Source organism: Triturus cristatus, chromosome 9 (assembly GCF_964204655.1).
Source record: "Triturus cristatus chromosome 9, aTriCri1.1, whole genome shotgun sequence".
NCBI classification, from domain to species: domain Eukaryota; kingdom Metazoa; phylum Chordata; class Amphibia; order Caudata; family Salamandridae; genus Triturus; species Triturus cristatus.
In genome coordinates, this window is record NC_140592.1 from 683,884,597 (window position 1) to 683,911,111 (window position 26,515).

At 45.1% G+C, this 26,515-nt stretch overlaps 1 protein-coding gene across 3 annotated transcripts in view; it reads right to left on the reverse strand.

The window, feature by feature from the left end:
* Nucleotides 1-26,515, reverse strand: part of DPF1 (double PHD fingers 1) — a 504,909-nt gene that overhangs the window by 187,795 nt on the left and 290,599 nt on the right. For all 3 annotated transcript variants that reach the window (XM_085625765.1, XM_085625764.1, XM_085625763.1), the window contains exon 6: nucleotides 6,973-7,051. In XM_085625765.1, the coding sequence (XP_085481891.1) occupies nucleotides 6,973-7,051 (79 nt within the window). The remainder of the gene's footprint in view (nucleotides 1-6,972; nucleotides 7,052-26,515) is intronic.

A 26,515-nucleotide genomic window follows, 5' to 3' on the forward strand; every position in this document is an offset into this window, starting at 1 on the left:
GCACTATGCAAGTATCTTAACTTTTCCAGACTAGGGCATGGAGCTATGCCATGGGTTGCAGAGTATTGGTCATTATCAATAAGCACTGCTGTGGTTTTATAACACTCAATTTTATTCAAAATCACATTCTTTTCAATTCCTTTGTTTCATGCATTCATTGGCAATAATATTGAACAGTTTCTATCTGCACCCTTTGTGTTTCTGACTCCCATTGAACTCTCAGTAAGTGGATGGCAGTGACTACAAGGAGGTAGTTATTGCACTGTGTAGAGTTGTCCTGTCCAAATATGTATCCTTTCTAGTACAGAGCCTATTCATGCAACATTATATTTATCCTAAATTAATATGGGCTCTCCTGTGGTTTGTTCACACCATAAATGTTGAGTGGACTCCGTTAAATGTGTCATTGCATGGATGCCCAACTGATGTATTTTAGTGTCTCAATGTATTATAATTGAACTAAATATATATTCTGCTCAATAATTGCCCATGTCTTAACAGCAAACTCCAACAGGAATAGCCACTGCTCAACCTTTACATGGTGAGCAGCATGGATGCTTCATTTTCATTTCTTCTGAAGAACAACCCAGCAGTAGGTAGCAGGGAAATTTGACTAGAGCCAGAAAAGCCATGAGACGTGATGCCTGCCTTGCTTCAGAGAACTCTATCATGTTTCGGGAGACCTGACCTGTGGTCAGAAAAGTTAACAGTGGTCAAGAGACCTGAACATGTGACAGGAGATCTGAGCAAGGAGAGCTGATGATGGGTCTCCAGATCACTAAATCAGACCCGCGATAAGAGTTCACAGGAACAATGATCCTACAACCACAGTACCTAAAGTGGAAGTACCTTAGGTCATCCTGATGCCTTGCCAGCTGTCTGCCTAGCACTCCTACATTACTTCCAACTCGCCAAACGATTATAGACCTCCTGCTTCCCTCTCCATTTCTCAATCATTGCTCAATCACAATTCTGGCAGTGCTACGTAGATCACCTGAAAATAAATCCTGAAAACAACCACAGTTACTCACCTTTAACCCCTCAACCACAAAGGACTTCATCAAGGCTGCAAAAATCTTGTAGGTCATGACAATCACCGGCGGAACCATGTCCTGTTCATTTATACAAGAATGTCCTCAATAACAACTCTGCAGCTAATCCAGCCAGAACTTTCAACAGCTGCTTGGACAAAAGTCTATACCCAAAAGAATTCCCTAAAACAAAGCGGCCTTCAAACCAGGCTCCTTCTAGTTTCCAGACATTAACCAATTGTTTCTAGGCTAAAAAGATTGAAAGATTGTCATCAAGACAATTATTTAAATTCACTGATTAAAGTAACCTTCTCTCGGAGGACCAAAACAGATTCTGGAATGGCTCTGGCACAAAAGCAGCACTGGCTTCCACATGGGACAATTTATACGCTACAAATGTTTCAGATGGAATACTGGCACGTCTATTACTTGATCTCTCCCAAGTCTTTGATTCTGTTCATCTCTAGGGACTTTACATTTGACCAATCTTCCTAAACAATAACTTTGTATCTGTAGTCTAGCTAGACCTATGCCATCGAATCTGGAACCTCTGCCCAAAATACTCCCTACAAGGCATCTCTTTTTGCCAGCTCATCAATAAACGCCCAGTGTATTCCTGTGTGGATGTGGCTCAATAGGCTACATATATGGGAACTGATCGATGTGGGTTGATAACAATAACTATTAGACTTTTATTTTGTGTAGCACAGATGTGTGGGACATTTACAGGGAGCCATCTTACCAACTCATTAGAACACGTTTAATATCAGAAGGAAGGAATAGTATTTTGGGAATTGAACCAGCAGCTTAGCAGTCACACACCACAACGTAACGTGTGGTAACCCACTAAGCAGTGCTTAGTTTGTAAAATTATGAATGCAGGGGCCCAAAGTTTTGCTAAGGAGCATGGGCCTGACACTTCAAATGTTGGGAAACCCAAATACCAAGACTGTCTATGCATGATTCTACTGTGTGCCACTTTCATCCACCACCAGGCATCTCTGATCTCTTCCCCTTTATCACTCTTGCAGGTTCTTTTTCATCTTTGCTTTCTCCCTCTGGCACAAATTGTCTGTCTTTCTTTTCCTTCTCCTTTTATGTTTTTCTTTCGCTTGTTCTGGAAAAAGTCTGATGAGGTAAAAATAAGTGAGAGACCCCAAAATTGAGTGCAAGCAGGCTCCATCTGTAACTCCCATTATCAGAATCATCACAGATTATGCTAAACATGTAATGGGGCCCACAGAAGTTAACATTTCCCTTGCCCCTAGATGACAGGCAAAGATGCAGTGAAATGGTTGCCTTCAGGTATTTAATCATCGTTTCATGAAAACTACTCCAGAGGAGGGACCAATTACTACTGGCAGTGAAGCAGTGCTTAATTTGTGCCGCTTGTTACGGGTGGAGGCCGCCAGCACTCTTTTTTTGGGGCCCAAAACTTATTTTTAATCATCAGTCTTAGACACAGAACAAGAGAGAAAAAAGCAGCAAAGGGGAAAAGAAAGATGAAAAAGCAGAGGCTGAAGGAGAAAGCAGGGATGAAAATTAACACACTAGAGTGTGATATAGGGGCAAAGAAAGTATATTGGTGGATGAAAGAGGCGTGAGGTGAAATAAAGGCTGTACAGCCTTGGTACTGGTAACCCCAACAATAATCAGCAGAACCACTGGGCTTTTTAGAAATATTTGGACCTCAACACTTATTTTACGAATTAAGCACTAAAGACCCCTCTTTACTCATGGATTCCTATACTGATTTCCAAAGGAGGATTTGAAGAGACCAACTGTGCCTGCCAGAAGTGGCAACTAGGACATGGATGAGCCCGTCCTTACTAAAGATGGAACAGGGGAATGTACAGAAGGGAGCAAGTTTAAAGGTGTGTGTGTATGGATTTTGACAAGGCAGACATGTTTTCACAATGGGGAACACCAGTCTACCCAGAGCCTTTACCCAGGGTCCAAACATAACGATTTGTACACTCTCCATATACCTTCCTCTTAATTATTTAGTTATTCGCTGACAGTTTGGACATGGCCATTTGCTTGTACTATTTTGTTATTGTAGGAAAGTCATCCTTTTTGCCATGATCACACCCATTGTTGTCTGATGCTGGTGGTTACTGACTCTAGAATTGCCCTGGGATCTGCTAACCATGCCCAGGGTCAGTGCTCTATCCTCTAAAGGTATATGGTAATTTGTATAATTCTAATTGTCAAAGACGACCTAACTGTAAGTCTCTAGTATATGGTAGGGCATGTAGGTTTAGAGACCTCATGGACTTAATGCACTTAAGTGTGCACTGCTGTGCTAATTTTAAAGCCAAACCTCCCTTGCAGACTGGTTTTAAAATAAAACTATGTCCAAATTCGACTTTGGAATTGAAAGTACTTCCAAAGCCCCAAACCACCATTTTATAACTTATACGTCACCTTTAAGGTCCATCGTAGGTGCCCCAAGGGTAGGGTGCATTGTTATAAATAGACAATATAAAAGATGGTTTATATGCCCTAGTAGGGAAAAGCAGCCAAAGTCGTGTTTCCCTTTTGTAGAGCTGCTAGCCTCATAGGATAACATTGGAAGGCTTTATTAAACTTAATAAAGTCTATCTTTGCTTGAGAACTAGTTGCAATTTCATTCAAAGTAACAAAATAATGGTCACAATAAATCAAACAACTTGCCATTGTCGAATGTATTATAACTATTACAGGAAAGTGGTTTTGGAACTTCCTACCCTGAGGTTACCTAAAGCAGCCCTGTAGCAGCCTCTTCTGACTAGTCAGCTTTTGACAGCCTGAGTGAAGCTGCTCCCGCAGTGGGTGTGAAGAGGCCTGGGTCTGAAACAATACAGACATTTGGTGGGAGGAAACTTGATTTCTGGAGAAGCCAGGGACAGGAAGAGGCAGGAGAGGTAAGTTGGACTTCAAAGGCAGGAGAACAGATGTCACAGGACCCAGGCTAGCCCCCACTTCCTTGAACCAGAGTCAGAGAGGGAGCCCCCCCTAATTTGAGCAGGAGAGAGGCCCGAAAGGGAGTGTAGTGAGTTGTTAGCCACACCTATGGGTTGGGTTACACAGACACATATACCACTGACAAATATTCTCCGTTTTGATTTTTGTGAGAACAGACATTCTGGGTCAAAAATATGCCACACTGCACAAAGTGGTCATACCAGAGGGAAGTAACTTTATCCTGATTGGTTGGGGGTGAACCCCCTCTTGCCAGTGCAAATGAACGATAAATAAGGGAGAGCTGCAGGAGCTCCTCAGAACACTGCCTTGAAAAAAAGAAGGACTGCCCGGCTTGACCCTAGGACTGCCCCCCCCGAAGGCTTGCACTCAAAAGGACTGCACTGGCTGCCCTCTCAAGGCTCTACAAAGACAGGACTGAGTCTGACTCAAAGGAAAAGGCGTGGACTCCCTGATCAGCAACAATTACAACAGAGTTAGAAGAAGTCACTTGCAAGCCCAAAGAGAGGGTCCCCCAGCTGACCAGTTGGGGTGATTTTTCCTGGACTGTGGAGGTGCAATGTGGAAAATTGAGTCCTAGCCCCCAAGAGGCAATTTAGAGCTTCTGAACCTTTGGACTGAGGTAATAGATACTTATTTTCTCCACAGAAACCAAGAAACAACAGATCTAAAAAGAAAAAAACTTTCTGCAAAGTTTTGCAGAAAAGCTCCAGGAGGAGACCGGCTTGACTCAATAGTCAAGCCACCGTCTTTGACTTGTGAATCGGCTTGACCATGCTGGTTTGTCCCTGTGAAAGTGCTAGAGCGCCTCGCCGTTGAGGACGAAGACTTCCACTGAGGCATCACGCTGTAGCAGGCCACTGTCGATGAATTGAACTTCAGATCCGACAAGCCCGAGTACCAACTGACGAGCCCATCGATGAGAGAAAAACTCCAAGAAAAAGACTAAGTCCGAAGGTAAACTTTTGACAGGGACCTAGCACTCAGCCTATCTAACTTGCGCTCCAAAGCTGTTGGCCTAAAACTCTGACTTTGTCCCAGACCAGCGCAAGCATCTAGCCACGAGTAGCGCTTTAAGATTTTTGCCACTAAAATGCCCAATTTTTGATTTAATCTTTTTAAAATTCACAGCTCCGGTTCCTTACATTGAATTTTTAACGTTTTGCTGTAATTTTCAACATAAATATATTTTCTATTTTTATAAATTGGTGTTGGATTTTTATTGTGTTGTGTCTTTTACTTATTTACTGTTTTGGTGATCTTAAATGCTTTACACATACCTGTAAGTTAAGCCTGACTGCTCATTTGCCAAGGTACCAAGGATTGAGAAAGGGTTCATTTATTGAGACTTGACTGGTCTTATTAGTGATTGCGGTATTTTTACCAGCTGACAGTGAATACCAACACCTACTAGTAATACACATTCCTACAGTTATCATTTGAAAATGTCAGTACCACTTACAATCAAGGAACCAGGTTGTTTGCCCATTTGCATTTAGTGTCTCCGTGCGCACTTCAATGCGTCGTATCAGATAGTCTGAGAGCCAAGCTAGGAGCCCATTTGGCTTTTTCAATGATACTAGAGTAGCAGGAGTTTTGTGAACCCCAGCCAGGTCTAATTAACTGCTTTAGGTGAACGATAGATTTACCCTTCTCCAGTGGCGGCTGCTAGGGAACGGTGGTGGGGATGGGGGTTAGAAAAAAAAAGAAAGCAAAGAAGACTTACTGCCGAACGCTATCTTCCACCTCTCCTCCATCCTCCTTGAGTTCCTGGCCCTCAGACAGGGACTGGGTGCCTGTGTATGTTCTCCACCCAGGTTTTGCAACACAGCCAGGTGGAGAACATGCTAAGTTAGCATGACTGTTACACTGACCTAAGACAGCCAGCCAAACCGTCATGCACACTTAAATGCCCACCAATCCTCCCCTTGCTGGCTTGACGACAGCACAGCCCCGCCCTGTAAAACTGCCTCAGTACGGAAAATTTAAATGGTAATAACATAGTGTTATCATTTTCTTTTTTCTTTTTACACTACTCAAAGAGCAGTTGGGCGGTACTCCTCGCCCTAGCAGAGAAGCCGCCGCTGCCCTTCTCCTACACCAAAGAACAAAGAAAGATGCCTAGAAATGGAAACATGTCTGGCACTGTGTAAGCAGTCCTACAACTCAGAAGATGGTGAATCGACTGGGGGTAGAACCCCAATTGTGGTCCAAAAAAGAGCTGAAGATGTTGGCAAGGCAGTCTTATATGTGGCAGTGGAGGAGCTTGCCAACCTGCGTGCAGCACCTAGTGCAGTGTCATTTGAATTCCACAGACTGATCCAGAGATTTAGGAGAATAAAGTCTCCATCAACCTATAACACCTAACAAAAAGCACACAGCCGCAGGCGGGTGATGAAAGTGGGCTGATAAGGTCTTTCAGGATATCTGTATCTTGCATAGGTACCATTTGTTGTGGCCACAATCGTGAAAGCCAGGTAACCATGGCATGAACTGACTGCACTTACACAGGGAATTCTAACAAATGATGGGCATTAAGCTGCAGTCTTTTGGCACTATACCACTTCACATAGAAGAAATAGAAGCAAGGTGAGGATGTAAGGGGAATCAGGGTGGGGATGTAAGGGGGAGTGAGAGAATTCAAAGGTTTCTAGCCACAGGACTTGTATCTTTTGCTAATTATTTTAGGTGACCAAGTTCCTGCTTTGAGCACACAAGGGACACCACAGTACATTTTAATATCTAATTATACATGCACGTACTAAATTTAAATCCTGATCTGTAATTTCGTAAACCTAGTGTTAAGACTTTCACTTACTCTTTTAGTTGAAAGTATTGATAAGCTGCAGAGTTTAAGAATCTGCATCTCTAATGCATTGCCTGTCTTTTAAACTCAGAGTCTCCGTATCCATTTCCGTCAGGTAGGGTAAAAAAGCAAGGAACCAAAAAAAGGATTGTTTCAATCCAGAATACATACTGTCACAGACATATGGTTTGTCTCTATCCTCCAGTGACGTTGGATCTTGCCTCTTCTTCATGCCCCCTATCCCGCAGCCCTGCAGTGTGGAGAGAAGAAAAGGAAACAGTTCAGAAGGGATGAAAAGCCACTGCTGTTGGTAAAATGTGGTTAAAAGACAGTCAAGTGTGTGTCTAACGCTTCAGAAAAAAGTAATTTTATCCCATATCCAACTTCTACAGACATCTAACCACCCCACTCTTTCAATCAAACCCTAAAGCTGTGTCACTGTCCCAAATGATGCCAATTTTAATACGTTTTAACAAATTATGGGTGAAACACCTGAAAATCTTCCTACCAATGCCACAAAACTCTGGAAAGATTACTGTAGCAATGATGTTCCATGCATAGAGGTGATGAAGTAGCCGAGAAGTGTCTTTGTAAGTTATTTATTAAGCACATGACATCAGTGGTAGCAGCCCCACCAGGAGCAGCCTGCCTGCTGCTCAGCCCATCTTCTAACTGACAACACTCACATCAGGCACTCAAGCATTCCATCACACCATCACACCAACATTCCATACAGAACACTTACACTGGCTGAGCAGCTAGGAAACAGGTAACAGGGAACATTATAAGCATAACAAGAAGATACTACATTATCTTCTCCCCTTAAAATTGAAAATTAATAAAACCATACTAAAATGAAAAACAACTATACACAACAATGTACAAATAAAGTCAATAGTCCAAAACCCAGGGATGAATGGTAACTACAACTTCATGAGTGTGAATAAAGACTAAACAAAGGAGGAAAGAAGAATGAAAAGATACAAGCGAACGATCACACATCCTCCTCCTTTAATAATAAAACAAAAGGAAAATTCAAAGAACGTTAAGCTCACTGTCAAATAGTGAGATAACTCCACCTGACAATACACGTGAAACACTGTGAAGAGAAACACGGTAGAAACAGACTCCGAGAACTCCAACACTGTGAAGAGGAACATGGGTTACTAACGCTCCCCCAGAGCTCAAACACTATGGGTGGACCACACCCATGTACGTACTCCATAAAAATTTCCTCTAACACTATGGGTGGACTCCACCCATGTACGTACTCCTTATGTAAGGAACAAAATCAAGAATAATGTGACTATAACCCAACCTGCCACCCCTCATGTAAGGCACCATACATGCGAAAATAGGACTCTGACCCATAACGCGAACTGTAGATGGGACTAACACCCTTTACTAACTGCGTAGGTGGGACTAACACCCACTACAAACTACGTAGATGGGACTAACACCCACTACAACAAACAAAGTGTGAAGCACAACATGACTAACACACACTACAAGACCAACGTGCAGCACAAAGTGACTTATACACACTACATGACCAACATGAAGCACATGGTGACTACACACATAAGGAACCTGACAAAATATTGTTGAATGGGACTGCCATCTAAAAACTGAGAAAAAGGGAGAAACAACCCTTAAACCACCCCTCAAGTAAGGGAATAGAGGCTACAACGTGGAAGTGGGACTGAAAACCCTTACCATCCCTCAAGAAAGGGAAACATAGTTTGCAACCAAAAAAAAGCCAAAAATGCATCAAAAACAATATACCACCCTCACGTAAGGGTTGGAACACCCACCCAACATATAGAAATGGGCTTACAAAAGATCCAATGCCAGTCAAATACGAGAGATAAAGGTGAGAAACAAAAATGCTGGCATACAACTATAACCGCTCACTCAAAACACATTAGTTATGTCTTTTACATACACCATTCTAGTCATACTATTTAATCATGCCCCTCAGACCTAGAATTTCTCTACACAGCATTAACTATAACATCGATGTAAAACTTCTCACTCGTGACAAGAAACACTGTCCAAAAATATAAAGTTGTGTACCACTTCTGGGATGAAAATGAGTCACTGTCCAAGATGTCAAGGACTTATTTACATGCAGTTATACTTGAGAACTACATGACAGCTGCAACTACCAACAAGTTCGTTAAAATAATGTAACACCCAAAAACAGTGTGTTAAATCGATACCTGAGCAAAGCTACAGGACATCACAACATTGCCATGGGAAACTGAATCCCACGTCGGCAGAAAAATCTAGGAGAAGCAGACACAGAACGCTGCGGCCAGAGAGCAGCTGGATCTCTCATCGGCAGAGCAAAGGCTGCGGCCGGATATACCTCCATATCACGCTGTACGCAAGCTAGCCGAACCGGGCAGAGAACCGGAAAGTCAAGCCAGCAACCAAACTTCATAACAATATACGTGCTGCTGAAATTCCAAGATGGCGGAACATCATAGACGCTGCGCTGGATGGCTCTAGGCACGACGGTGCTGGATAGCGGCAGAAAGCAGTTTGCATTCTGCCTAGCAACAGTGTCCTCAAAGAATGCCAAAGTGAAAATCCACGCTATCCAGTAACATAGGTAAGCCTGCGTGTGCTCAAGACAGATCGTGCCTCTATTTTTAAACCGCAACACAGCGGTTTAACTGCCAAAAGTCCAGGGTGCCTCACAAAAACAAATAACCCTTAAAAGACAAAAAAAATGTCTCACCATCAAAGTCTCACTCGCTCTGTCCGCCGGTAACTGGAATGAAAACCAACATGTGTAAAAAAAGAAAACATAGCTTGATGTGGTAGGTCACATTGAAACCACGTTTAAGATAACATGTCTGCGAATACAGCATTAACACGTGAACACCCATCGGGCAAAAGCTGCTGAGGAAATCTGCGTTTTGTTAAGCTTGACGTAGCACACAACACTTGAATGTAAAAAGTCCAACAGATATGATGTTTGTGAGCAGAGCACGCTTGGGCTGAGGCTGTCCGGTGTGAGGGACACTGGTGGGGCTGCGAGGCGTGTTGCTCCAGTTTCTCCTGTTTCTTGTGATGCTCCATTTCATTTGTTTCTTGTGGATGTTTTGTCTTCTGTGTCCACACTTCCTCTGTTGTCTGTTTTGGACCATTTCCTCCAGGAAATGTACTTGTGCTGTCTGTGTGCTCATTTGTAAACGACTAAATGTTCTGCGTGCTCTCTGCCTTTGTAGTTTCTGTAGGTTCTTTCCAACCTATATACATCCTTGGCATGTCATCTTTAACTTTCTTGAGACCACCAATAGTGCATTAATTAGTCTCCAACTCGTCGCCAAAATGTAGCAATGATGTTCCATGCGTAGAGGTGATGAAGTAGACGTAGCTGAGTAGCGTCTTTGTAAGTTATCTATTAAGCAATTGACATCAGTGGTAGCAGCCCCACCAGGAGCAGCATGCCTGCTACTCAGCCATCTTCCAACTGTCAACACTCACATCAGTCACCCAAGCATTCCACTCATGTCCATCACACCAACATTCCATACAGAACACTCACACTGGCTGAGCAGCTAGGAAATAGGCAAAAGGGAACATTATAACCATAACAAGAAGATACTACAATTACCTTCATTGAAATTCTGGTATATTCAGTCCTTACTCTTCCGAAATTTGAACTGACTGAGAACTGCCTGAATGGAAAAGGTTTCTCCAAAAGAATGCTGTCACTTTAAAACTCTTAAGCTGCAGCAGCAATGTCCCCCTTTGGAACCACCTCTTCAACCCCAACCAGTTTGTCACAAACTACCACAGCAAATTTACTATTTGTGATTTACTACCACCCACCCTGCCCCTCCCCCGCCCCAACGCCCGCAGCACTCCCTCCAGGAGCCGCTACTGGCCTGATCACTATTTTTGTTTCCTAATTTTTTTTCTTTTAGAGAAACTAACTCCTACAGAAGGGTTTTTGATTCTGTACATAGAAGAGTAATAGTACCAGGGAGCTGGGTGTGTCTGCGGATATTTATTTTTAATGACAGTAAAGCTTTCAATCCTGCGGCGGGCAGGTCACTGGCAAAGGATTTTTTCTAAATGATTTAGGGAAAATGAGTGTGGACGACTGACAGGATAGGTGCAAATTCTGCCCTATTACTGCCTCACTCTAAATGACCCCTTAGACTTGGTGCCAGTCTGCCATCCGGTTAAACTGAAAAACAATTCTTACAGCCACCTAGATTTTGTTACCCCTGAGGAGGTGTTTTAGTTCATGAGACAGAATTCATTCTAAAACACATAATGACAGAACCTTTCTGGGTGCAACCATGGATCGGCACCCTTAAGCAGCACTATATGAAATATGGGTAAGTGTGTGATGTTTCATGTTGGACATTTTTATGTCACAATGCCAAGGACAAACGAATCGAGACACCAGTGCTGTACTCAGCTACCATGGGGTCGGAGCCTCGGGCCTCTCTATTAACATTACTGTGCACGTCACGGCTACAACCACTTATGTCCCAAACATGGGACTCCCCTGACAAACACCCCTCCCGTATTTTGCGTGTTGGGATAGTCCATATCCCAACATAACACTCCTCCTTAACCCCTGCAGACAAAACAATACATAAAAAACATGACCCTGACAGAACATTGAACACCCATACATACTTCTAGCGGATGAACGCCCCACATTGCACAACAGTGTTAAAAAAATGGCTCATCTACATCTCTTTGAGGGAACCCTCCATTAGTTCAGCACAAAATCTTTCAGTTTTGTATACGCCAACTGGATTGGGCCTGAGATGGTACTTTGCAGTCCCTTTTCGTCGAATCACTGGCCTGTTCCCAGGTAGTTCCTCCCGTTGTCCAGAGACATCATCTGAGCTCACTCCACCATCATTTCCACGGGAGGTAGGTGACTCCGGAGTCTAATTTGGCACATCTGCCTCTGATGAAGGTTTCATGGATCAAGAGGGAGAAGTCATTGTGGCCTCTTCCAAGGGGTCATCGTTACATCCTGAGCCCTTCCCATTAGAGGGTCGGAGGTTCTCATCTACACGGGGACCTGGTGTATTGTAATGCTTGGAAAATACTATGTTCCTGGTAACTATTTCATCACCCTTTTCGCTGTGACCACTGTTCCCCTTATCTTGCTGACCTTCCAGGGGTTGACTTCAATAGGCAAACAAAACGTGCTTCTTGGATGCCGATGTCTGATGAGTACTGAATCGCAAACTTGTAGATGTATCTGCCGTGCTCTCGTCTTGACATTTTGTCGTTTTTTGCCTTCCACTGGTTCAATGCATCTGCCACCACTGACAGATTTCCGATGTGGGGAATGGTGTCATCCACCATCCGGTTCATGCACAGAGCATTGAGACTGACTTTTGAAGTGGCAAGTGGAGTAAGTCTGTATTCTCGTAGGAATACATACAACACACACTCCATGTTCTGGTAATTGGCTAGAGCAATCCGTAGAACTTTGTTTAGAGTATGCATAAATCGTTCAGCCTCTCCATTCGCCTGTGGCCATCTGGGTGTAATCCTCCCTTGATGAATGCCTCTGGACTCCAGATAGCCAGAAAATACCTGACTGGAGAACGGAGGTCCATTATCCGTGTGCAGCTCGATCAGCAGGCCATGGGTCTCCAGGCGAGGTATGGTCTCACTGGCGGTCATTGACAGCATGTGCCGGCCATCAGGAAGGCTCCCAAAGTCAGCAGTGGGTTGATGCCAGGGAAGTGGGAGTAATGGTTCTGTGATAATGGGCACAAGCGGTTCTGCTGGCCTGGCATAAAGGACAGTAGCACACTGTTCGTTCTACCCTGTCATCAAGGCCAGGGAACCACACTTTACATCTCAGCCTGGATTTTGTCTTGGCCACCTCTTAGTGGGTCGTGTGAGGTAGATCCACTACTTGCTGCTGTAGTGGTCCTGGTATCACCAGCCAGTGGCCTCTCAACATACAGTCTTAAAGATATGGCTTGTTAAAAAAATGTATATATATTTATAATTTTTTATGAACAACATACATAGGGTCATGAAGGATACATTTGCAGATACTAGTCACACATTTCAAGATGAGAAAATACAGGCATAATGACACAGCAATGTAAAAGTAAACACATTTCCTGATCTGAGATGAGTAATGAACATATTGGATCGCGTTTCGCGTTAGTCCTACTTCCCGGTACCTGCCTCCCTTTTGCCCGTCCAACATCTAAGTTGGCTCTTGCACGCTACCCTGATTATTGTAAGCTTGCTGCGTCACCCAATTGTCCCCACATTTTGGCTTGTTCCCTGTCCCACTTGGCTAGCCGGTGTGCCCGATGTATCTTGTAGTCGGAGGTATTCCCTAAGGGGCTGCCAAATGTCCTTGGGTCGCGATGTGGACGGTTGCAGTTCTGCATATCCCCACCATCTGTTGTATTAGGCCATATATTTCCTGCCAATAAGTCTGTAGTATGGTGCAAGACCAAGTCGTGTGGAGGAAGGAAGCGGCCTGCAAATTGCATTTGGGATAGTGTGTAAAAGTGGTGCTTTTAACCCGGGTCATTTGGTACGGTGTGACGTAGGTTCTTCTGAGTATCTTAAATTGTAATAATTTGTGTCTGTGGTTGCATGAAACTAGTTTAATCTGTTTGCAGCACCCTTTCCAAATGTCGTCCGTAAGCGGTTGTTCTATATCGGCAGCCCAGGCATCTCTAACCTTAGCGTCCCGCTGTGGCATCAACGCAATACAGGTTTTGTAGAGTCTGGAAGTGATGTCCTCCCCGCTATTGTCTGTTATTACCGACGTGAGTCGGCTAAATTCTGCCGGTTCTAGTGGGTAAGTGGGAATCGCGCTGGTAAGTGCTCTCTGCAATCGGGTCAATACGAAATTATCCATAAATGTGCCAGACGTGAAACGTGGGTCTTCAGTACAATTGAAGGTGTGTCCTCCCGGGAATAAATCTCCTATAGTTTTTAGTCCCAGTCGGGAAAGAGTATGTTTGGTCCCGACTTCTACCGTGGGGGGGATCCAAGGGTTTGCAGAGAGTGGCAGTGCTGGAGAGTACAAAATGGATCCTCCAGTTTTTATGAGCTTTGTCCATGCCCAGCATGTCATGACAGAGGTTGGATGTTGTGTGGATCCAGTGGGATCCCTACAGGCAGTATTGCATTAAGTGGCGTAGGATCTGCTAATTCTCTCTCTGGCTACATACGGTATGCGTGCGTCAGGGTGATACCAGTGGTATGCCTACCCGCACTGCGCTACCAGAAAGTAAAGTTGCATATAAGGGACTCCCAATACCCCTCTGCCATACGGAAGTGTTAAAGTGTCCCAGTTGACTTTGGGCTGCTTCCCCCCATACCAGCCTAACGAGGTGTGTACGGAGTTGCATAAAAAATAAATTAGTCAATGGGATGGGAATGTTAGTGAATAGATAGAGGAAGCGGGGTAGTATCACCATTTTTATAATGGCTATACGGCCTGCCATGGATAACGGTAGTTTGATCCACTGTTCCAGCAGAATCTGTAAGCGGCTCAGTGCAGGACCGTAGTTTAAACGCAATACCTGTTCACGGTCTCTATGTAAATGTATACCCAAATATTTGGTTACCGCTTTGCACCATTGTAAAAGGTACTCCCCGCACTCTCGATTCTGAACATCGGTTAGGGGAAATAATTTTGATTTGCCCCAATTGATTTTGAGACCAGACAGGGCACCGAAGCGTTCTATTTCTCTTAATATTGATTGCAGATTCTCTTCAGGCTTCCTAACGTATAGGGCCACATCATCAGCATAAAGCGTCACTAACACTGGACCGTACTTGAATTGGAGCCCTCTATGTAAATGGTCCTTCTGAAAATAGCGTATTAGAGGGTCCATCGCTATTATAAAAAGTAAGGGAGACAGGGGACATCCCTGACGGGTGCCTCTAGTCACTTTGAATGGTTCCATTACTGTGCCATTGAAGCGAATGCGGGCGGATGGGTCTGCATAGAGTAATTTCACTAAATCTGTGAAGCTCTTTGGTATACCCATCTTAGCCAGTACGGCATGCAGGAAAGCTCATTCAACAGAGTCAAACGCCTTCTCTGCATCCAAAAATGCAGCAATCACAGGAGTGGCGGGGTTTATTCTGTTGACAACTGAGTAGAATGTCCAGACATTAAGCGCTGTGGATCTGTGCCGCACAAAGCCAGATTGAGCAGATGCTCTGATCTGGTCCATTAAGAGTGATAATCTGGTTGCCATCATTTTGGCCAGTATTTTATAATCAAAATCTAGGAGCGATAATGGCCGGTATGATCCGCACTGGGTCTTTACCGGGCTTGGGGAGCAGCACCAATACCGCTTCCCTAAATGAGGGTGGGAGAGTGACAGTTTCCAATGCTTCGGCGTAGACTTCCAAAAGGTGTGGGGAAAGGAGTGTTTTGTATGTTTTATAGAATACCCCGGGGAACCCGTCTAATCCAGGAGCTTTAGAGCCATCCATTGCTTCGATGGCTTGTTCAATTTCTTCAACTGAGTAAGGTTCACTCAGGAATTTCCTGTGCGCGTCCGGCAACCAAACCATGGCAATCTCATCTAAATGTCTCTTAATGTCAGCCATGGTGGCTGTTGAGTTAGTGGTATAAAGGTCTGTGTCGTATGTTAGGAGTGCACGCCCAATGTCAGTATTCCCTGCTATGATCCGTCCGTCTTCGTCACGGAGCTTGGTAATGTAATTCTGAGTATATCTGGGTTTGAGTGGCCTCGCTAGTGTACGGCCTGGTCTCTCTCCTTCCACGTACCTATGAGCTGCGGTGTACTTTCCTAAGTATAACGCTTCTCTACTAGCGTCCTCTGCATATTCTGCCAATAATTCCGTCCTGCAGTGCAAGTATTCCGCGCTGTTCCAGGTGTCCCCCATCATGTTCCCTTTGTCAAGTATCTGTAAGTCATCTTCTAATTTGGCCAGACGTCTCCTTAAGTCTCAGTACTCCTGTGTGTGTAGAGATGCATACCCCCCTCACGCATGCCTTGAAGGCCTCCCATAAAACTGCCTGCGTTGTGACTGATCTGACATTGTTGGAGAAGTAGTCTATTATTGCTGTGCATAACTCGTCTTGGAATACTGGATCTCTTAATGCCATGGAGGGAAACCGCCATTGCTTCTCAAAACCCCTCTCAGTAGGAAAGTGTATTGAAAGAGACACTAGGGAGTGGTCAGATAATATGCGGGGGTAGATGTCTCACATTATGAAGTAGTCAATAATCCAACCTCGTCCAAGTGTTATATTGTTGTGCATAGTAGGTGTATTCCGTGGCAGAAGGATTCAGATAGCTCCATGTGTCTACCAGATCATGGTCTTGACACATGCCGTGGAGGACCTTATACGCTCGGGGCTTGTTCGATGGGGACTTTGCCGTCCTGTCCAGAAGCGGATCTAGCAAGATGTTTAAGTCTCCTCCCAGCACTAAAAGGTCTGCCGATAGCCTTTCAATGTGTGACTGCAAATGTTTTTAAAAAGCGCATTCGTCAGTGTTAACTAGTGTAATTTTATGGCCTGCTATTGTTCCTGTCACTATCAAATACTGTTCGCCCAGATCAGTTATCGTGTCTATGTGCGTGAATGGGACTTTTTGACTAATCAGAATGGCTACTCCCCAAGCATATGATCTATAGTTTGAAAAGTACTGATGTGTTCCCCAGGTAGACGCAAACTTCGATGGGGATAGTGCAGACAGATGCGTTTCTTGGAGGTATACTATATCTACCGAGTGTCGACATATGCACTGAAGCACTAATCTGCATTTCTTAGGGCTATTCGGTACGCGGATATTCCAGGTCAGTAGGGTAATGTTAGTGTTGCGCCGTGTCTCTACCTTGTGGGCCATTGCAGACTTCCGTGTATGCGTGTTGTGCCTGATTCATTAGAACAAAATAACTAACTAACAAGTGTAAATGTGAACCTGCATCGAATATATGTTCAAACAATTCTATACCCCTCCCGCTCCCTCGCTCAGTGGCTTTCCGCCAGGCCATGTCCCCGTATCCCTCCCCCTCAACTGTAGCTGCACACAATGCCAACATAGCAATTTACCCCAGTTCAGTATTAGTGTTTTTACAGGGGGAATGGCTACGCCATGGGGGACCCCACTCTCCCCGGCAATGAGTTATCGTTTTCCCCCTCCTCCACAGGAATCTACTTGGGTGAACAGATGTTCGCGGTGCAACCCAGTCTCTGCGCCCCTGCTGTTGCCGTCTAGGATTATCAGGCAATAAAGCTCCACTGTGTGGTTCTTCATCTTTCCAGTTTTTGTTTCTAGTTGGTTGTGAATAAGTACGCACTTGTCCCCGACAACGCTTCCTGAGAAGCTCCTCTGGGGGAGATCCGCCACCTGCGACGCTGGTTCCCGCGTAATGCTTGCAGAGGTTTTGGACATCTTCGGGGTTATCAAAAATCTTTGTCTTGCCGTTCACATCGATTTGGAGCCGGGCCGGGTACAGCATGCTATATTGGAGACCCAATTTCCGGACCACTGCCTTGGCACCCCCAAATTTACGCCTGGCTTCTTGCACCAGGGCCATGAAGTCCGGGTAAAAAGAAACGTTGGAGCCCTGCCATGTCAGTGGTCCTACTTCTCTGGCCAGTCAAAGTATCGTGTCTCTGTCTTTAAAATTGAGCAGTCTCGCCATGACTGGTCTGGGTGGTAGGCCCGGATTGGGGCGAGGGCCGAGTGTCTGGGGCGTGTTCTGCCCCGAACAAATCCATCAATAGTCATTCCACAAATTGGTCTTACTTCCCTGTGTTGGTTGACTCCGGAATATCCATAATTCGCACGTTGTTGCGGCGGCTTCTTGCTTCCAAGTCCTCGTTCTTTGCAGCGACTGTCATTAGTATGCGCTCCAGTCTTTCAACTCGCTTAGTAGTTTGAGCTGCCCCATCTTCCAGATCTGATGTGCGGCCCTCCACGGTGTCCAATCTGACATCGTGGCGATCGATCCGTTCTCCCATTCCGTCTAGACGTCGGTCAAGTGAATGAAATCTGGTGTCAAGCGCCTTGCATCCTGAGCGTAGCTCTAGCAGCAAGGCCGAATTCTCTAGAGGTGCAACCCCTCCCGCAGTGCCTGCGGTAGCTTCTGCGGCCATTGCTGTGGGGTGCCGACTGGCCGTCTTTGGGAGTGCTTCAAAATTCAGCTGTCTCTGTTTAGGATCCTTGCGCACCATTCCTGACTGGTAACAGGAGGTTTAGCCAGCCCGACTGCTTGCTGTGTATTTCGCGCTAAGCATGTCGCCATGCACTCTCCCACAATATTCCAGAAAAGGACATGCACTGTATCAAAGAATGGGGGGGCTCCCAGGAGTAGGTGGTCGTTAGCCAGAGGGGAATGTGAACCACCCAGCAATCTGTCTCACATGCAACTTATTGTGGTCTTCAAGGGCTCCAGTTCTTCTTACAATGTGCTCTGCCCCTCCTCCCACCAAAGACCCATGAGGCCCTCGTGTAACTCTCTTTAATGCCTGGGGGAAGAACTACTGGCAAAGGCTCTGTGTCCGCTCGTCCCAGATGTGTGACCGTGTTTGTCCCTGGCCAGGCTCCCCTGCAGGCTCTACTTCTCCAGATAGTGAGGAGGAGGAGTAATGTCACCATGGGTGGGGGGGGGCAATAAGTGTTATTTCAGCCTGCCAGCTGGCTGTGAGTCTCAAATTATTATCACCCACGCGCTACACTGCAGTGAACCGAAGCTCCAGGGGAACGCTCCTCGTGCTCCCAGCTCCAGTGGCGCCGTGTCCACGGTGTCAAAAAGATCGTGATTTGCCTTTTCGTGTCCGCAGAAACGTGCCGCTTCCGAGCCTGTGTTGTTAACAGGCTCCGCGTTCATATGGGGCTCAGCAGGCCTCCGCGAAGGTCGCGCAGACTCACCAACCGTCGCCACCAGACCCGGGCTCGCCGCACCATGCGTACCGATCACCTCGGCGCCTGCAGATCTCCAGCCTTTGTCCAGCACCGGAGCATATCGAGATGACACGGGTACCAGGGGGGCATCCTGATGCAGAATTCTCCTAGAGCACGACGGAGTTCATCTCCAGTCAATGGCGCTATGGTCCGATCCTGCTCAGAAGTGCTTTAGTGAGATATTGTTGCTTTGGGTGCCGCTTGCATCGAGCCAGCAGTCAGTAGGCGCCATCTTGCTTCCCAGGTCACAAAAATGTTCAACAGTCGATTTGGGGTTCAGTTGTCGATTTTTCCACACAGATTTCGGCTCCGCCGCTTCAGCCACTATTCCAATACCAGAATTGCAGTTTCTGGAGTGGGTTAAAGTTGCTTACATGCCGTTGTGTGCCGTGGAGCGTAGGGTCCACACGGAGCTTCAGCTCCAAGCGCCCATTTTAGTCGCCGATCCGGCCACGCCCCGAGATATGGCTAGTTCATGAAGGATGTGGTGTAGAGACAACAGAGTCTGTCTTGCCTCAGCAGTGTGATGGGATAAGTTTTTAATCATCGTGTTCCAGTTTCCTGATGCCACTGTGGCTGACGCCATCCGGAGGCACTCATCCACTTTCATAGCCTCCATTATCTCCAGCAATGAAATGGGGTGAGGTCTGGAACTCTTGACCATCAGCTTAACATACTCCTCCACTTCCTTGGCATCCTGCTCCTCACCTAATGTAGCAGGTCTTGCATGCCTGGAGAGATAGTCCGCAGGGTTCTGAGTCCCAGACCGATAAACTACAGAGAAACTGTATTCCTGCAGTTGGAGTATCCCCTTTTAGAATCTCGGGTGGTTTCGAGGAGGACCCAGTAAACAGAGGAATGAGGGGTTTGTAGTCGGTATGAAATGTAAAAGGGTGGCCATAGAAATAGATGTGAAAATGATGACACCTCAATACACAGATTACCATGGACATTATCTGTGGTAGGGAACTAGAGGCTGTGGGACCTCAAGGGTGAACTGGCCTCCAATCACAACCGTTAAAGATAACTGAGCCAACCGAGAAAATATTTAAACCAATGAAACACCTTACACCAGCTCATCCCTGGGCATACACAAAAATGTGACAGGATGTCCTCACACACCACCAGGTGTCATGCTTGATCATAGGACTCCTGACGCTCGTCAAAAACATGGTTTGATGATGATGCAGGCCTACACTTGGCGATCAGGGAGGCACTTTTAACTAAGAATGGACCAGTGACATAGTATAATTAAAAAACAATGTGATATGCCAAACTTACCTCTATATTAAATGAAATACCACTTTGTATTAAAAACCAATGTGGAGAAAAGGGGAATTAGTACCCCATCACCACTCAAACTGTCAACATGTTTCTGCCTGTTCGCTCACGCAAGTCCATGGCATTATTCAGGCCGGAACACGGGGTCCCTGCCTAGCACAAACCCCTGTGCATGCCACTATCAGTATAAAGGTTGACTTTTGTCAACTGGCTCAAATCTTAGGTCCCTAGGTACCCCAACTTTGGGTCAAGTGGGCCCAGTGGAAAAAGGGCTCAGGAACCCTTGTAGTCACACATTCGTCAAGGTGTGTTCCTCTCCGTAAACCTACAGGTATTGGCTCCTTCCTCCCGATGAACCATAGAGGTAAGCTGTTCCATATAGAGAGTACAATACTGTTTATACAGAACAACTTAAAGGATAAGAACCAAGTACAGTCGAGTGCAATACTGTCTATACAGAGCAACTTAAAGGATAAGAACCGAGTACAATACTCTCTATATGGAACAACTTAAAGGATACGAACTGGGAAGACACAAGTGTAAAAGTTTGAGATATGATGATTTGATATACCAATCTATGCTATGTAAGAGGATACAAGATAACTGTAATACTGAGTACCACTATTCATATTCATGACAACGTTTGTGAAAAGTAAGACCCTTATTGAATGATGAAAAGCTGCCTTTTTATATAGAATTACTGATTGGTGAGAGTCTGAGAGATATGCATGAGTACGAATGAAATTAATTGGGTTCTTATGGTTTTCTAAGGTGTTAACATTGTTTACACTATTCTAGATACCTGTTAATTGATGTGACATATTCGTCATGACAAAGAAGGAAGATGTTTCCCTCTACACAAACAAATAAGTTATGAGAAATATGAATTGACTAAATAAAACATTAGATATTTTAAACGAAAACTGGTCTGAGCCTATTGCACATTCATGAAAGTTTAGGATGTACGCCAAGGAGTGTGTAAGGCTAAACGGGGGTCTTTCTTGTGTAGATTAGATTGTGTCCCCTGCCCCATTGACCTATTTATGACAGGGGGTACCTATTTGTGAATTATCGATGATGCAGGCTCCACAGCCGCAGGCCTGCTGAGCCAAATGCCCTGGTACGTGTATTGAGGCTGGCTTTTTTTGTTTGTGCAAACTGGTGGAGGTGCGAGCACTGTGGCATGAAATACCTTTCTGACAGTGGGGAGGCTAGAAAGGCACGATTTATCCGCCACGAACCGCAGCACAGTAGCGACTGAAAGGTGGCTGTCACTGGTGCGGACACAGGTACAGGTACTCCCTCTCATCACCAATTTTTTAAAAGTGGCATTTTCAAACACGCAATTTAAAAACCAACTACAATAAAAGATTTATTTTTAAATTGTGAGTTCTGAGGCCCCAAACTCCAAATCTCTATCTCTTCCCAACTGGAAGTTACACTTGTAAGAGGTTCTATGGCTGCTCCAATGACAGCCTATGGGAGCGATAGTCCTTGCAATAGTGAAAAACAAAATTAGCAGTATTTGACAATCAGGACATGTAAAACACACCAGTATGTTTCACATACACTGCATCCTGCCCATGGGGCTACCAAGGGCCTAACTTACAGGTGCCTTACATGTAGAAAAAGAATAGGTTTGGGCCTGGCAAGCGGGCGCACTTTACTGCACTCACAGACACTGCAGTGGCAGGTCTGAGACATGGTTGCAGGGCTACTCACATGGGTGTCAAAATCAGTGCTGCAGGCCCACTAGTAGCATTTGATTTACAGGCCCTGGGAACACCTGGTGCATTTTACTAGGGAATTACTATTAATCCGAATATGCCAATCATGCATAAACTAATCACAATTTACACAAGAGAGCATAAGCACTTTAGCACTGATCAGCAGTGGTAAAGTGCCCAGAGTCCTAAAGCCAACAAAAACAGGTCAGAAAAAATACAGGAGGAAGGCAAAAAGGCCAGGTCCTACACTGACATTAGCGGTTGATTAGTCAAATTTGCATAGATGCAGAGTATTACGCTCGTTTTGGAACTTTGCAGATAAGAATGTGAAGATGAGGGGATTAAAGAGGTACTGCTTTGAACGGACAGAGGATTATCAAAAAGCATTCAGGGAGGAAAGCCATGGACTTCTGCAGCACCATTGTTAAGTTGGTTCATCATAGGTGCCGAGATGATAGTGACTATCAACGCCATGAGCGAAACTCTGACTACAGGTTGCAAATCTAGGGTTCTGGTTTCAGAGGTTTATGGGACTAGAGCAAGGAAGTGTAGAAAGAACAACAGGCTTTGCTATAGATACATAGGTCAATAACAAGCAAAGATTAATGCTGGGTATAAAGTGAAATGGATACACTGCATGGCAGGAGGGTGGAGTTTGCACTTACCGGGTAGCCCAGAAGAAGCTGAAGCTGGGGAAAGCAAGAACAACCTTTGGTTTTTGTTGTGGAAGGAAGAACTACTCGAACTGACGGGCAGCTCCAACGGAAGGATTATGGACTGACCCAGATGATGTGAGGGAGATTCTGATTAATCTTTCACATGAGGGCACAGAGGGATCACGAGAAACAAGCAGGGGGTGCCAAGTGAGTACAGGTGGCCAGGAATGGACATGACGGTAGGCACATTTAAAGGCATGAGCACCATGATACATTTCGAATATGGAGCTCCCTTATTGTACAAAGGTGTTGTAAAAAAATATAAGCAATGTATCAGATTTTCAAGTAAGACACTGATATTTTATGTGTACATAGATAGCATTTTTAAATATATAATGTGTACTCTAGGGGGCAGACCAGGGTGACAGCACAGTCTCCTGGACCATCATGCACAGGTACTCCTCAGCAGCAGTAGAGATGCCACCTGAATACACCAGTGTAGAGCTCAACCCAGACCTGTGTTCAAGGACAGTCCTTTCGTACCTTGGTTTGGGAGGGAGACACGCATTAAGAATACACCCCTGACCACATCGTTATCATGAATGGGCTCAGTTCCTCCTATAGCCTTGATCTTGATAACGATGTGCTGGACAAATTTTTTTCTCTTTCTGATGGGTCATCCACTTCCGAGGACGCCGATGTTACCGGCGGAGACTGGGCTGAGTTTGATGCTGGATCTATTAGCCAGGGCGAGATTGATGATTGTTTGATGGGTGGCTATAGGAATATGCCTCCACTCGATGGCACAGTTCGGAAAGTTAAGTCTTCAGGCACACAGGTCTTGTCTGAAATATCCGCACTAGCTAACACCACCTCCGACCCTCCGGTGGAGAATCTGGCCTGGGACTACTCGTTCTCAACCACTCAACCACCAGCAATTGGCCACGATGGGAGTGAGGGGATCTCAGCCGCTGCTAGCTCTTCTGATCCTAATAAGCCGATTACCCTTGAAATGATTTATGACACAATGCTTTCCCACAGGGCTGAGTCAAGACTTGAGAATTCCAGAATGCAGGGAGCTTCCCGTAAGCTCCAAAATGAAATCAGACGCATAAGCAAGACATGCTCTGAGATCGGCACCAGAGTAGGGGAGACAGAATCTCGTATTTCTATTCTAGAGGACGAAGTAGCAACACAGAGAGGAGTGGTCAATGAGTTAAAGAATCAAAAAGAAGACGTCTCATGGAAATTAACTGAATTGGAAAACCGATTGAGACGTAATAACCTACAGGTTTTGGGTATTCCGGAGGGGGCAGAAGGGGCCGATACGAGACAATTTGTCATTCAGTTGTTTGTAGAAGCTTTTCCTGAACTCTCTCACTGGGACTGGGAGGTCGAGATTCAGAGAGCCCATCGCTTTCCTTTCCATAGTAAACCACAAGCTGCTCGTCCTGGACTAGAGACTCCCTACTCCTGTGCTATTTTGATTTCTATAAATAATTTTCTTGCACGAGAAGCCGTTTATGATCTAGCTAGACCTAATCAGAAGAGATCCGCCAAAGGGGTTAATTTCTTTGTTAGGCCTGACTTTTGCCACAAGACAGTTGTCCGGAGGTGGCAGCTCCGCCAACTAATACCTCTCTTTCAAGCTAAGGGGGGTCAAGCATTTCTTCTTAATCCTGCAAAGTTGAAAATTGTGTATCAGGGCCAGAATAAGTTTTTTTCTTCCGAAATCCAGGCCAAGGATTATTTACATTCACTTAAGTCTGGTTCCTGAAGCAGGAAAGGCATAAGTTGGGCATATAAATAGGTCCTCTCCGTAGGTTGTCTTTTTTTTCACTTGGTATGTGGGTGGTTCAGGGGGGCACCGCAGGGAGCGTCACCAGCTTCCCATCACAGGGGCTTAGGTCCCATTGCCTCAGAGAAGGGAGGGTGTGGGGGTTCGAGGGAAGGTTGTGTGGGGCGGGGGTGGGAAGCTCTGGGGGGTTCTTTAATTAAAAATTTGTTCCACAGTACATTTTCAGATCTTTACTTTTCTTCTGTTGTTGTTTATCAGTTTTTTGTCATGAAAAGGTTTAAACTTATTGATAACTCATTACATATCGGTCCATGGCTAATAAGGGGATAAGAATAGTCACATATAATGTTTGTGGCCTTAACAATTATGATAAGCGCAAGAAGATTCAGGCTGAATTAAAAATTATTAATCCTGATATCATCTGTTTGCAGGAGACGCATATCTGCTGGACCCACAGCCAGAAATTAGCTGATCTGGGATATACTACACTCGCTTTTTCTAAACAATCTGATACGACGCGAGGGGTGGCTATTTTAGCTCGACCCTCTTTAGTCCTTCCAGGGCGATCCTTAGTGGATAACCATGGCCGGTGGGCCATCCTTGAATGTTTAGTGGGGGAGACAAAATTCACCCTCTGCACGGTATATGGCTCCAATGCAGATGAACCGGACATCTTTAATTATCTAAACGGGGAACTTGCTCTGTGGCCCACTCCACTAATTTTTTGTGGGGATTTGAACATTCATTTATCTGGTGACTGAGCTTGCTCCCCTTCGTATGTCTATATGGGTCGTAAACCCAAAGTTTTCCGAGCTCTGCATAATTTAATGAATGATCATGGGCTGGCAGATGTTTGGAATATAATTTATCCGCATGATCCTGGGTATACTTTTTTTTCTTCACCTCATAGCAAATTATTTCGTTTAGATTATTTTTTTGTATCCATGGCCTGGGCTCACAATACTCAAACTCAAATTTTTCCTAGATTAATGTCTGACCATGCCCCTTTAGTTATTTCCCTTTATAATATTGCTATTTCTAGAGGTGTTAAGGCTTTCTCGTTTGACAGAAAATTGTTATATGATCCTCTTTTTGTAGATCATATGAAAAAATGGATTCACAACTTTTTTTTGTGTAACCGTGGATCGGCCTCTCCGGCGTGTGTATGGGATACTTTTAAGGCCTGTTTTCGTGGTGAAGTCCTTAGTTATGGATTATTTGTTCAAAAGTCACTTAAACATAAAATGTCAGAGCTTCTTTCTCTTCTTCGGAATGCTGAATTGGACCTCGCCACCCAGCTTCGAGCAGCAGCAGATACCAAAGAAATCTTAGCTAGGCTTGCCCAGTGCAAGGCCAATATTAATCTCATATGGGCCCAGGAGATAGCACTTAAACATCACCTTTACCGGAGACAGCTTTATGAATTGGGCGAATCTTCAGGGAGATTTCTGGCTCAAAGAATACGTGCTAAAAGTCAGTTTTTAAAGATTAATGCCATCTATGACGCTCAAGGTTCACTAGTCTATGATCCTCAGACTATTATGAAGGTGTTTCACCTGTTTTACTCTGAACTATATAGCCAACCGAATACTGGGGATCTTCCTATGGATCTGGGGCTTCCTGCACTGATTTGGGAACAACTAGACCAGTCTGAAGTAGAGAAAATGGATATGCCGTTCACTTTTGAGGAAATTGATCGGACACTACTTAAAATGCCTTCGGGAAAGGCTGCTGGGCCAGATACCCTCCCCATGGAGGTCTATAAGGTATTTTTTCACGAACTTCAAGAGGATATGCTGAAGACTTTTGAGGCGGCCAGGCAGGGATCCCCACCTCAATCTTTGGATGATGCGCATATTGTTATATTTCCTAAAAAGGGGAAGCCTCCTGATCAGCCGGGATCCTACCGTCCCATCTCCTTGGTTAATTGCGATGGTAAGCTGTATGCCAAACTCCTTGCTAATCGAATGGCCCCGTTTGTTGCTGGGTTGGTTTCATTACAGCAGCATGGGTTTGTTCCTGGTCGGGGTACGGTTGACCATGTTAGCCGGGTTGTCGCTCTTCTCGACGTCGCGAAGGTGGAGTCCAGATCTCTGGGTCTCGTCCTGCTCGATGCCGAGAAGGCTTTTGACCGGGTTGCGTGGAGTTTTCTTTGGGAGATAATGGTGCGTATGGGGTTTGGGGGCGGATTTATCCGCGCTCTTCGGGTTTTCTATCAGGCTCCTACTGCGAAGATATGCGCAATGGGAATTAAATCGGAGGTGGTTCGGATTTGTAGGGGGACCCGTCAGGGTTGTCCCTGTTCCCCTCTTCTTTTTG